The sequence below is a fragment of the Catharus ustulatus genome, chromosome 2, assembly GCF_009819885.2.
Source record: "Catharus ustulatus isolate bCatUst1 chromosome 2, bCatUst1.pri.v2, whole genome shotgun sequence".
Taxonomy (NCBI): Eukaryota; Metazoa; Chordata; class Aves; order Passeriformes; family Turdidae; genus Catharus; species Catharus ustulatus.
Genome location: NC_046222.1, coordinates 16700051 through 16713220, shown reverse-complemented (window position 1 = coordinate 16713220; position 13170 = coordinate 16700051). Strand labels below are relative to the sequence as shown.

General features: G+C 39.2%; 1 protein-coding gene across 3 annotated transcripts; it reads left to right on the top strand.

Annotated features, from left to right (window-relative positions):
- The first annotated feature begins 1050 nt into the window (after positions 1-1050).
- On the top strand, positions 1051-11328 carry C2H3orf52 (chromosome 2 C3orf52 homolog). Of its 3 annotated transcripts, XR_004417007.1 has the most exons (7): positions 1051-3027; positions 5732-5858; positions 6394-6527; positions 7351-7421; positions 8679-8869; positions 9796-9891; positions 10424-11328. XR_004417007.1 is itself a non-coding variant. In XM_033051328.1 (6 exons), coding segments are annotated over exons 1-6 (621 nt in total). In that variant the 5' UTR covers positions 1051-2856; the 3' UTR covers positions 9798-11328. The 3 variants fall into 3 exon arrangements, 2 of the variants coding, with proteins under 2 accessions (XP_032907219.1, XP_032907218.1); XM_033051328.1 differs by having other exon boundaries at positions 6469-6527; positions 9796-11328; XM_033051327.1 differs by having other exon boundaries at positions 9796-11328.
- Positions 11329-13170: the final 1842 nt, after the last annotated feature.

Here is a 13170-nt window from a genome sequence, read left to right as displayed (position 1 = left end):
CTTTGGAATGATGTCTAAATAAAAGGAAGGAATTAATGAGCTGTAATTCTTTAAACAGAAATTATAATGCTTTCTTAAATTCTCTTTAGAATTTGGATTACTGTAGGGTTTAGTATTTGCAATATGTTATAGGTGTACTCAGCATGTATAGGTTATTGCTCTGGCTCTGGCATGCATTGTGAATTTTTAGCATGTCCCTGGTAGGTCAGGATTGTTTCTCCTTTGTTCCACAGTAAGCAGAGTTTCAGGCTCAGGAAAACTTTTTTTGTGTATCTTTCTGGGCTGTGCCCACAAGGCCACACTAAATTGGAACGGACATAGAAGGTAAATGGATTTATGCGGCTGAATGCATCCTTGGGCTCAAAGAAAGTAAAAGAAGAAATTATAGCAGCATTCCTTTAACCCTGGTAGTAAATCTAGGTTTTATCATTTTAATCTCTTGATTAAGCTTATCTCTCTAAATCTAGCCAATTTAAGGTTTCCAAAGCTGTTTATGGGACTTCAGAATACCAGTACTCAGCTTAATAAAAGAATTGTCTAGATGGCCCTAAGACCATTTAGACGGTCTCAAAGCTGTGCTCAGTATTTGGAAGTGTTTAGCTTTCTTAATACATATATATATACATGAAATGAAGCTGGAAGTTTGAACACCTTTTATTGCTGACCACACAGCACACTTACCCTGCAGAAGAGAAGTATGCGATCTTTGCTTAATGTTGGACCCACCTTGGCAGGGTGTGGGGGAAATGCTGAAAAGAACCAGCACTGTAAATCTGCATGCAGTGAGATTCCACTTCTAACACTGCTACAGCTTTTCCTTTCTTTCTCCTGTTGGGTATCTTGTCAAGCTTACAGCACAAGCTATATTTAAAGCCTGTATGTTAGGAGGTTTGTTTCTTTAGTGCCTACTCAATTACTCACATCTTCCTTTTTAATAAACATGCTAAATCTACGTGGGGCTACGTTTTATTTGTTGGAGGGCCTCTGAAACTCTAAACCCCAGGTGTAATCAGATCTGCATTGGTGCCTTGGACTTTCCTGGTTTTGTTAAACTGTGCCCCTGTTACTAAAGTGCACATTTAAGGCCATCAGTTGCTTTTCCTTTTGCTGAAACCAGAAATATCCTGCCTAGAGAAGAAAACAGCTTTCCTGTGGTTCTGTTTTAGATAAAAGCCTGGCCTAGAAAGTTCAGCTCACTTCTTGACTTCCCATTTTCTCTGAGAGTTTCTCAGCAGCATGTCAGAATGGTCAGTATTTCACATGGAAGAAATGCACCAAGTGTGGAAGTTAGATCCTCCAGATGAAAGAAAGACTTTCTTTTGTGAAAGAAGCTAAGGAGCTTCTTCACAAATATATAAAGTAAAATGAGGATTTTGGCCTTTGCACGGTGAGATCTCTTTGTCCTAGAGGAACAGTTTGGTTTCAAACAATCCAGTAGGAAGGTCTACTGTGAGTAGAAATTAAATAAATGAACCTGACATCCAGCAGGAGTAGTGAGAATCAGATGAAGGCTTTTCTAGTGTAAGATGTCCCAAGTAAGATTTTGTGGATCCAGATGCATGTTCTGATCTTGATGACTGCTCAGCTTCACCATCAGTCCTCTAGTTACATAATTTGTATTTCTTTTTATTTGTGGGATTAACCTAAAATGTGCTCATTTTCATGGAGTGCCTTTGCCTGGATGGGTGTGATGTGACATCTTGGTGGCAGAACCAAGGTGAGTTGCTCAAAGAGAAAATTGAAATGGTGGGTGGGGGGAGAGCACCCCGAGCTGTGGGCAGGAAAAAGGAGTGGTGCTGTGAGTGGACAGCCAGGCAGTAGGAAAGGAGAAAGAGGAGAGGCTGTGCTTGGCTCTTAATGCATGATACTCCCTGTGCTGGGACAAAAGAGTGAGAAGGGTGTGGTTACCAGCTATCCGCCCAGACCTTTAAATTCAGAGGGGAGAGATGCTCTGCGGGGAGGAAGGAGAAACACGGGGATGGAGTGTGGACAGGAGAAATAAGAGGAGGTAGGATCAAGGACATTGAGGAGGCTGGGGCTGTAACCAGCCCCTGGCTGCAGTAAGCTGTTGTGAGTGACTCCAAGGGCATGAGAGCTCATGTGGGAAGCTAGTGCAGACAAAATCACCACGGTTGTTTCATAAAAGCATGTCCTGTAGAGCACAGGTTGAAATTCAAGGCCATCTTTCTCTTGTCTTTAGCTATGTCCTTTGTTCTTGTTTTTTTTTTACCTTAAAGCAGTTCTCAGGTTTGTGTTAGGGTAGTATGTTAAAGGACATTAATGGTTCTTGAATACCAGGTATTATTTTAGGCAGTATAATAGCTAGAGGGAGAACAATCTACAGCACAAAGATCATTAGTGTTCATTTTTCTATTAACTACAGGGGAAGACTCGAATTACAAGTGTTGGCAGAGTGCCAGCCTAGCAAGCAATGCTCTATGAACTTTTACTCAGTTTTCAGCACCACATCTGTTTGGTTGCATGGATAACAGTAATAACATTTTATTGTTTTGGCTGACTCCAGCAGAGAAAGCGCTCCGGTTCTTTCAAAATCGTCCCAGCAATGACAGCATTGCTGAAGGTTTAGTCACTTGCTTGTTGAGGGCTGGTACAGGAAGGTAGGCAAACTGGAAAACCGAGTATTGCACAGCAGAGAGCCAGAGTTCTCACGGCTGCACAAATCGATACTTCCCCGCCTTCCCTTTCTCTGCAAGCTGACTTCATTTGTTCTTCCAAGGAATTCCCCTAATTAACATATTTTGAGACCTCTCCTGTGCAAGCCATCCGCACTCTCCCTGTTTCCAGCTTCGTGTCAGAGCTGTCGCTGACCATAATTGCAGCCGAAACAAGAAGGAAATGAGTTGTCTCCGTTCTCACTTCAGAGACAGAGGTCCTCGCGAAGAACCTTCTCCAGAGACAGAAGCAATGAACTCGGCTCAGGAGCACGAGGCTATTGAATTACAGGAAAATAATGTAGAGGAAAGCAACGCTGATCACCACAAGACTCTAAATGGCCAAACGAGAGAGGTAGGAATTTCATTTTTCATTTGGTCCTTACTGTGGGGGAAATACTACTCAACTTGAAGGAATATTTTGTAGGGGCGATTGAATTTGTTGTTTGAGGGAAAGAGGCTAAAAACCCGTGAAATGTATTTTTTTTTTTTTTTTAATATATCAATGAAGTATTCTAATATGAGAGTGGAAATTTAAGCTTTAATTTAGGAACTGAAACTGTAATTGATTTTCTGAGTTTTGCTTTCTCTTTTCATGTGCTATCGGTGGGATTAGGCTCAAAAGCAAAAAAGAGAAAAGTTGAAATTAGTTTTAAAACCAGACTTTCTTTCAGTAGAAGTTAACCAGGAAACAGTGCTGCCAAACAAAAATAAGATGTCCTCAAACAGAGCATGCTGGATTCTCTTTATCTCTGGGTAATTTTCAGTTGCTAACCATGAATTTGTATTAATAGAATGCTCCAGAACCTCAGTTAAGATCAGCACGTGAATCCTAAGAGGTAGCTCCTAGTCCCTTAGTTTAAAGCTATGGAACAGAGTAATTCACAGCAATAACACAATCACACATGACTGCTGTACAGTGAATTACACGGCTCACTGCAGCAATATTTGTGGCGGATTCATTCTGCTGGAGAGGCAAACTCCCACTTTGTTCTGTGGTATCAGGGGTCAGCTACATCTCCCGTGGTTTGATGAGGTGAATCAGCTCACTGCAGGGTCGGACATGCTCCAGGGGTGCAAAGAGGAACAGGAGAGGGGGGAGGAGAGGCAGGGGTCAGCTAGATCTGCTTGACTCTCTTGAGAAACTTCACCCTTGGGTTTATCCTTCCCCTTTCTAGAGGTGAGTTTTCATTTGAGCTCTCTTTATGCTGAGCACAGCAACTGGTTCCCATCCTATACGGACTGAGCTTTCTGCTCAGCTGGCAGGTTAATCTAATCACAGCTGCCCTGCCCACCAGGAAGAGACTTTCTCAGCTGCTGTCTCTTCCCCCCAGCCTATGGGCAAAGTTCAGAAGGTGTGGGACTGGTTGTGGAGCTGAATGTTTTCCTGGGATCCAGCCAGCTTGCTATGTGTGATAGAGTTGGTTTCTCTGATAGTCTAAACATGTGGTGGCTCAATCAAAACTTGGGCTTGACAGCTGCCTGTCTCAACTGATGAGGCTATGGATGATTTCATAGTTGCACTCTAGACAGTAGTTACTGGCTTCTAAGAACTTCTAAAATACAGAACGATATGCTAGTGTTAACTATTAAATTTAAATTCATACTTCTAAAATAATTTTAAAATGAAATTTAAAAAAAGCAAATGTGGTCACAGCTGAAAGCATGCTGCAAACAAAACCATTCTCAGTGTTTGCCTTTCATTCTCCAGCAGAGCAAAGTTCTGTGTGCAGAGGTGTCTACAGGGAGTGTTTCCCTTTTTCTGCCTCTGCTCCTGGAGGAATCTCTCTTGTAAGATCTTTCTCTGTGTGCCTGTTTTCTCTCCCTATTCTCCTACCACCCACACAAAAGCTTTTAGCCAACTACTTGATTCAGTGGAATTCAGTGAAAGCCTCTCTGTTATTCTGTGTTCTTAGAAAGTTCAAAAGGGAAGGAAACCTGGGTTAGTGCCTCCAGCAGAAACTGGTTCCTGCCAATCTGCATGTGTGTGGTCCAGACAACCTACACCATGTGCTTTTCCTTATCTGGTACTGATATCAATAAGGACACGGAGTTTTCTACCACCTTTATGGTAAAGGGAGAGGAGTAATTAAAAAGATAGCATGGTCTGTTTATGGATTCAAGCCCTTGCTTCAGTCTTCTGATTCTTCTGGCTGTGCAACAAAACAGATTAAATTATCTGTTTTGCCATCACCTAAGCTTGCTCTTTTTTGTTGTTTTTAATATTCATCCTGTTGGATTAACTCATTAAAAGACTAATTCCTGTCATAGTTTTCAATCTTATTAAAAATTAAATAACAGGCAAGGCATTGTCCTTTCTCTTCCACATGAATATATAAACATGCACAATTACTTCGAATGAAGTTTTCTTTTGACCTCATAGAACAGGTGAGATTTGCATTAAACTCTCTGTTAAATACACTCAATAGCCTCCAAGTTTCCAATCTTCTAAAGAAAAAGTAAGTCAGCTATAAAAGTCTCAATTATTTTATGGAAGGTTTAATACAATAGTATCTACTGATTATCATTTACCTTTGCTTTGGGTTCTGGCACCCAGAAGCTATGCAGGTTGACATCATCAATGCTGCAGAGGTGAATGGTTTTGGAAATACCTCCAGAGACACTTTTTAGTTGGGAGAGATGTCAAACATTAAAAGGAGAGCTTGTGGAATATGCAAATTTAATTCACATAATGAAAAAACCCATGGAGCCAAGAAATCACCTTTGCAATACTTTCGCTTTATGGCCCATTCAGGAGTTGGAAATTCTGCACAAAGAGGAAGGGTCTCTGTCAAATGAAAATCCTTTACCTTCTCTAGGTCTACATTTTCTCCTGCAGCAGTAGTCAAGGCTGGGAACCACTGATGTAGGGCATTGCTTACCAGTGAGGCTCTCCCATCCATGTGGGAGTTTTGTTTCTAAATGGGACAGTAGAGACATGCTTGGATATTTTTTCCTGCCTAATTTTTCATTTCAATTATACCTTATTGAATTGACTTGATTATTCAATTGAATTGAATTATTGAATTGATTGTTCAATATACTCTTCTCTTTTATAGGAGGAGAGAAATCCCTGGAAATCATGCAGGAATGTAGTTTTCTGGAAGTGTGAACTATGGATGGTTATAACTACAATATTTGTAGTGATCTTCCTGGTCATTCTCATCAGCCTATATGTTTATTCTAGTAAGTATGTCACTCTTGGTTACACTAATACAAACAACACAAATACAACAATAACATCCTTTAATCTCCTTCAGTAAACTGCAGAAGCTGGGATACTGACAGCAGAGGGTGGTGGTGTAGTTCAGCAGTTGTTGTAAATGCTTTTATTTTAACAGTCAGCAAGTAACTTGCATCCTGATCAGATGGGAATTTAAGTTTGTAGCTAAGTGAGAAAATATCACAAGGAGAGATTTGGATATGAGGATGGGAATCATGTTTGTAGTGTTGGAACAGGTGCCAAGGATGACTTAGGTCCCATGGTGTCACTGCCTGTCAGGCTCCCAGAGAAGATGACTTTTGCTAAGGGAGGGGGATGATAGACCTCCATGTGCTGTCAATTTTTTCAGGTGACTTCCACTTTCTGTCTTTCCCAGACAGTCCTTACCTAGGAAATTTGTGAGAAAGCCACCCTAGAGAAAGCCAAGAGGGTTTTTTTTCAATACTTCAGCTAACTGAAACTTGTTTCTCCCCTTTTCTATCTCCTTTTGATTGTTAGATATTTACATAGATGAGGATGACTACTGGGATCCTGATGAACTATTAAGCAGTGGAAAATTTCACAATTTTTCAGGAACATTGGAGGTAATTTGTGGTCTCCCACACTTCTCCTCAGAGGACATTACTAAGAGGGTAAGTGTTTATGTGATCCTTGGCAAAGTTGATTCTGCTTACAACACAATTTCAGCGTTTTACTTTTAAGAAATATCTGTTTCTCTGCATAGCAGCTCAGTCATTTGCAAGTCCACAAATGTGTTGTACTTTTTAAACCTGTGGTTTAGGAAAATAAAAAGAATTGTCTACTTTTAAGCACAAAAAGATTTTTTCCCTTAAATCTGACCATTTGTTAAAACACAGTCTTCAGCTGTTTCATAGAATCATTGAATAATTTAGGAGAGGCCTGTGAAAGTAATCTAGGCATAATATGAGCTGAAAATCCTGTGTGCTGCACGCTCTTATGAGTGCATGATTACAGCCTGGGTTTATAGCTGTGATTTCTGCTGAGCCAGTAGCACTCTGAGTTACAGCTGGAACAAGCTCAGTGTACATGGCAGTGATCCTTTAGACATGGTGGGAAGGCAATCTCAGGACAGAGCCTCCCTTCCACGAAATAAGAGTTAGAAGAGCCTTTTGGTACTAATTAAATCCCAAATCTAACAACATCAGAGCAACATGGCAACATGAGCACCTACTTTTAGTTCACCCTGAGTGCCTCCATTGTGTTAAGGTTAGCAATCACTCAAATGCACAATTAACTTGTCTGTCAAATTTAAATTACTCTCTACCTTTTCCAGAGCAGATATTTGCTGTTATTTGACCTTCAGCACCTGCTTTTATGCTCCTTAAAGCACTTTGTAGAAATAATTTATTTGTTGTGCTTTTTTTTTTTTTTTTTTTTTGTGAGGGGAGAAAAGAGATTGGATAGAAGAAACATAATTTTTTCTCTCTCTCTCAGCTAACAGAGGTCTACAGTTCATCTCCAGCTCTGGGACGTTACTTTAGGTCAGCTGAGGTGATTTCTTTCAGGTAAGCAATTTCTGTCACCAAAGTTATCTGAAAATTACAGGCTTCTTGATTAGACATACATGTGCTTATGTAAACATGTGCAATATTTAAATCTGTGAAAAATACGTTGCTTGGGGAAAATTATGTGTTTAGGCAGTGAAAACTGGTCAAAGGATCCTCTGGTGGAAATGTTAAATGCTGCTAAAATTATGTAATTGTTACTGTGAAGTATCACCTCTGTTATGTTTGATTCCAATTGCAGCCCTTAATAAACACATTCAAGGATATTTATTAAAAGGAAAATTGATTACTGGAGGCACTTAAGATTGATATACTTTAAATAATCATAAATAAATAAAGCAGGATTCATGGGGAGTAGAGAATAATTTTGTTCCCAAAAGAGACAAAGGCAGGAGGAATATACATTTCTACTGACATGGAGAAATAGGAGAGAGGCAAGGGGAGACAGAGAGCTTCCCCAAGGACTTCTGAAAAAGAACTCTCACAAAAAGAAATTAGAAAGCCAGCAGAAAATCAAGGGAAGCAGTTTTGCAAAGTCCCAGGTCCTTTGAGATAGCAAGGACAGAGGAATAGCCACGTTGGAACGTGGCATGAGGGCACTTTGCTCCCTGGAGGAATATGCTCCCTTGCCCAGCCAGCCTTGGGCATGCCAGCTTTCAGCCTTGTGGGTGCTCTTCATGATTTAGAGCGTCGAGTACAAAGCTGTAGTTCTTATTTCCTTTTATTTTCCCCCATTCAACTGTTTTTTGAAAATGTTTTGAATTCTGTGAGTACAAAAGGTAACTGTTGGATTGTAGTCAAAAAATGAAGTCTCCAGTTCACTGGTTTGTGTGGTCCCCTCCAGAGCTGAGTCAGGAGCCCAGCTGGGTGGCCCCAGGTACTGCTAACAGGAAAACAAACTTTCCTACAGGTTCCCAGCTAAAATATGCACAGGATATTGCAACACCTCTTATCAGGAGCTTATTGTGAAGCACCAGTGCTGAAAACCACATCCCATCAGAACACGTGTCCCATTGCCCCTCAGGCATTTGAAAACATGTCTCTGGCTGGCTCCAAGTATGTCCCCAGTTTCTGAGAAGGGAGGGGGAGGCAGAAACTGGCATCTTTGGCAGTTTTCTTTCATAACACTTCTCTTGGAAAGATGTGGGGGGTTTGTTAATCCATTCCAAGATTGATACGAAAAGTCAGTCTTCTCAAAAAAAAAAAAAAAGATCCTGTTGAAACCTGAAGATGTTAATCCTTGACTTTGTTTTTCAGTAATGAAAGCTCCACTGTTATTTATCAGCTAGTGTTTTCTGTACCACCATCAACAGAGGGATTTATGGAAAACAGTATGAACCCAGATTTTATAAGGAATATTTTACGTCAAAATATTTATGATGAAGATACTCTTAATCCTGGGACATCTGAATGTGACAGGTTAAAGCTCAACCTGACTTCTCTCACATGTAAGTGCTGCACATTAGAGAAACTGTTTCTTTGCAAACAGCAGAAGTATTTATGGGAAAGGAGGGAAATATTTCTAGAGAGATATTAAGATTCATTAGTATATATGATTTGCATAACAGTATTAAGAACATTTTAAAATAGCTTTCAGAAAGTGTTGTTACGCTTAACCTAAAACCTGGGACTCACTGTTTGGTCCTCTGATGGGAAAGGGAATAGTGATCAGACCAGCTAGACTCCAACCAAACTTTTCTGATCAAATATTGCATTTTACCTATATAAAAAAGTTCTCCTTGTATGTGTGTGTACCATAATGAGGAGACAAATAATTGAAAATATTTCTCCTTATTGTACATTAGGTTTTGAATGCTAACAAAAAACAATTTAATCCAAGGGACAAAAAAGGCCCCTGATTTTTGTCTTTCTGTAGTTTTTTGGAAAATTTATTATGCAGAGAAATACTTTTACATGTTCATTCTTCCAGGAGTTTTCTAGGCAGTGATTCCAATGCCTATTAGTGACTAGATAGTGATTCCAATGCATTTGTATTTGTCCTGATAGAGAATGTCTGTATAAAAGTCCCATGAGCTTTGAAGTTATACTGAAAACAATGCATGGAGCTGCCTCCCCCAATCCCAAGTTACTGAGTCACACCTATGTGCTTTTAGAATAATCCTAGGCTAACAATTCAGCACTGAAGTGTAGGTAAGTAAGGTTTGCAATTAACTCGTATTGATTTTTCTTGGGACTCTTACCAAGGGACAAGAGATCAGCAAGTCATGAGTTTCAATTTTTAGAAGCATTTTATTCCTTATGTATTGACAGGATTCTTAGAAAAAGTAGCGTGAAAAGAGACAGGAAAGAATACATTGAAATAAATATTTATAGTTTCATTTAAAAATTAATATTGTACTGTTTTAACTTTCAGAGAAATTATGGAAAAATTCCTCATCTTCATCACCACCTAGAAGAGATGGGAATTCCCTATCTATAAGCAATCCCAGGGCAGGGAACTATTCATTAGGTAGAAACACTTCTGAAATTGTTGTCCTGTAAATACTGCCTGTGATGCAATATTGTAAATGGAAAATGTGGTATATTTATGACAGTGTTTTATTGTTGTAACACCACTACCTCCTTCTTCTATATCTCAATAATCCATTTCACCCTTGAAAAAATCATGTATTTGATGCATGCTCTGTTGACTTTAAAAGTTCTGCTTTGTCCTGCCTTATGATTAAATCTGAATCCTCTGCATGAGCTTTAAAAGCAGTCTTGCACATGGCTCCTTTCTTCTTCTCTTGGCTTATGCAAAATTATCTGCACAGCTTCATCCTCAACACTTCCACTCAATTTTTTTTCCCTCCAAACTCCATATGCCACATTTCCTTGTTGCTCTTTCCTTGTAAAACAGCCTGAAAACCTAAATATATATGTGTGTATGTGTAGATATATATATATATATATATATTTGTATTCCTTAATTGCGTGCAAGGCCTTTGCACTAGCTTCTTAAGAATCCTTTAACTCTCATGATTTCCTTGTTCTTCCTACAGTCTCCTTGGATAAGGTGCTCTTTACTCTGTTTTTCTCTTCTTCAATGTGGAATACAAAAGACAGTAACAGCAGCATGAAGAGACATGTCTTGTTCACTAATACACCTGAATGTCACAGGAATCTTTAAAGGATCAAATTAGCAGAATTAACATTTTTGCAGTTATCTGCTGCTACAAGTGAATAGACAGATGCTTGACTTGTTTTTGCAAATCTGGAGACTAGTCTATACACTTAATTATAGTTCCTGCCCAGCACTGGGGATTAAAATGAACAGATGTAAGGTATTTGCCTTAATAAGGCAGTAAATAGTTGTTCTTGTTAATGAGAGACCTGATGCCAACCAGTGCCAAGAGGAGGAAGGTGCTGAAGCAAACGACGTAGGCCAGTGTGGCATGAAAGTTACAGACAATAACTGGCTACAACATAAAAATTAAGCATTAATTTTACGCGGAATGGAACATATTCACTACCATGTGAGTGAAGTATATCTTGTCATTTATTTATAGCCTTATAAATGTTAGTACTGTTGGATGGACACTTTTATTTTAAGAAGTGTTTTGTAAGAAATATGTCATGGAAAATTGTTTTTCTCTTTTTAATATTGTTAGTTTTTTAAAGGAGTAATCTGACAATGTCATTGTGCATTAAATTATTTATTTTTGTTCTTAAAGTGACTGTTTTCATTCTTTAGCAGCTCTAGTCTTTCAGCTGTGTGAGTTGGAAAATAACATTGGAATTCTAAATGCTGAGCTGTATGAAGCATGTCTGACAGAGCTGTACATCAAACCCATAGCTGTTGTTGTTGTTGCATGTGTTTAAACTGAGCTTGGGGAACATCCTGGACCAAATTGGAAGTCTGAATGACTCTCATATTTGCGGCTTATTCTGATTCCCTCTTGATTTGTAAGATACAACACTAACTGTAAGAACTATAATTTCTCTTGCTGATATAGTCTATGCAGCATACAGCTAGAAGAGAGATTCCTTTTGATTCTTATGCTGGGGAAGGATAAACTTCATAGCGTGCATGGCTTGTCCCATAAGCAGAAGTCTATGAAAGTACCAGCAGCAAATAAATAAATTGCTGTTGAGATGCTGCTCAATCTTATTGCTCTCACTGACACACCTGATCCTTTCCTTGAACATTTCTTCATCTTGATTCTAGGAACTGAAAAATAATGTAATTATTAGACTTCTTTATGGTGATACCCATATGGGCATTAAGAGTTGAGAAAGGAGTCAAGCATTATTTTATTTTCAGGCATCCTCCTCTACATCCATACCTTTGCCCCAGAACTTCACAGAAAAGATGGAGGTGCAGCTGTAGTAAGAAGTGATATTCAGCAGAAAATGTCTGCTTTTACAGACTGCATCCACTCAGGTTTTGAACTCTCATTGAAGGAAGTGTCAAAAAAAAAAGTGGTTTCTGGTTATATATCTGTGAGGTAAATTGATCATGTGAAAGAAAATGAGACAATGAATTTATTATGACTCAATCCATTAGGGACACAGCAGTGTGAAAACACATTCTTACATCAAGTTAGATATTTTGTGTAAATTATCAATACTAATTTTAATAGAAGAAATGAGGATAATACTTTAATGACCAAGACTACTGAGACATAGTTAAAAAGCAGCTTGTGGCGTGCACAATCAGCCCTTTAAAATCCTTTGGCAGGTGTCATCTGTGTAGCCACAGCAGCCAGTAGTATGAGTTTTGGGCAGACTCAGCTGCCTGGCACCTGCACATGCTTGAGCAGGAACACAGGCACAAAATCACTTTATGAGCTCTGGTAAACAGTTTCAGTCCTTTGCACATGTCCAGAAATGCTGCTTGCAGAGGGATGCTGGGCTGTGAGGAGATGATATTCTAGCAATGCAGAAAGCCAAACTGGAGATCCAGGAGGAGTCAGCTGTGGAAGCTTTGTGTCATTGAAGCAGCACCTGGATTTCTGCTACTGAGAGGTAGTTACCACCTGGGCAGCATCAGTATTGACTGTTTTCTCATGGTCATAATATTGTTTTGCGTGCAGTTTATTGGTTTGGGGCTTTTTATTTAATTCTGGCTTTAAGACTTCACAATAAGTGGTATTACATTAGAAGAGGGAGGGGGGAATTTGAGAAATGAGTTCTTTATAAAAATTGTGCATTGTATAATGATACAAATCAAGCATGTCAGAGAAATTTTTGACTAGACTAAGTACATCTAACACAAGGTTTATGCTTTCATTTAAAACATGAAACATTCCCTAAACAAACAGAAAGACCCTGTTAGTATTGCGTTTTTGAGATTTATGTCAGTAGTTCGTTAAAGCCCCTTTAAAAAAAGAAGTATTCTAAAAGTCTTGAAAACAATTGTAGCTCCTAATTTTCTATGGAGGAACATTGTCTTATGATGGCAGTGGCTACTGATACCTCCCGGTTTAGTTGTCAAGTCCTGTACCCAGTCCATGTTTCTTTCTCTGATCAGCTGTTTGTGGACAGGTTTGTCTCATAGTAAATAACTGGTAGCTGTAGTCTAATGAGTAAGCTTGGTAACGAGAGAGAGATTTGTTTGAAGACCCAACAGCAGAGGTGAGATGGTTATCTTGGCTGCACACACTCAGGTAAGAGAGTGTCTTCTAAGATACCAGGACATCATCGTATTCACTATGCTCTTCAGGGCTGGTGACATTTGCCTTCCTCTTGGGCACACTGATAAGTGCATATTCTGTCTCATTATTGCTGTCAACCACAGAGACTTCAT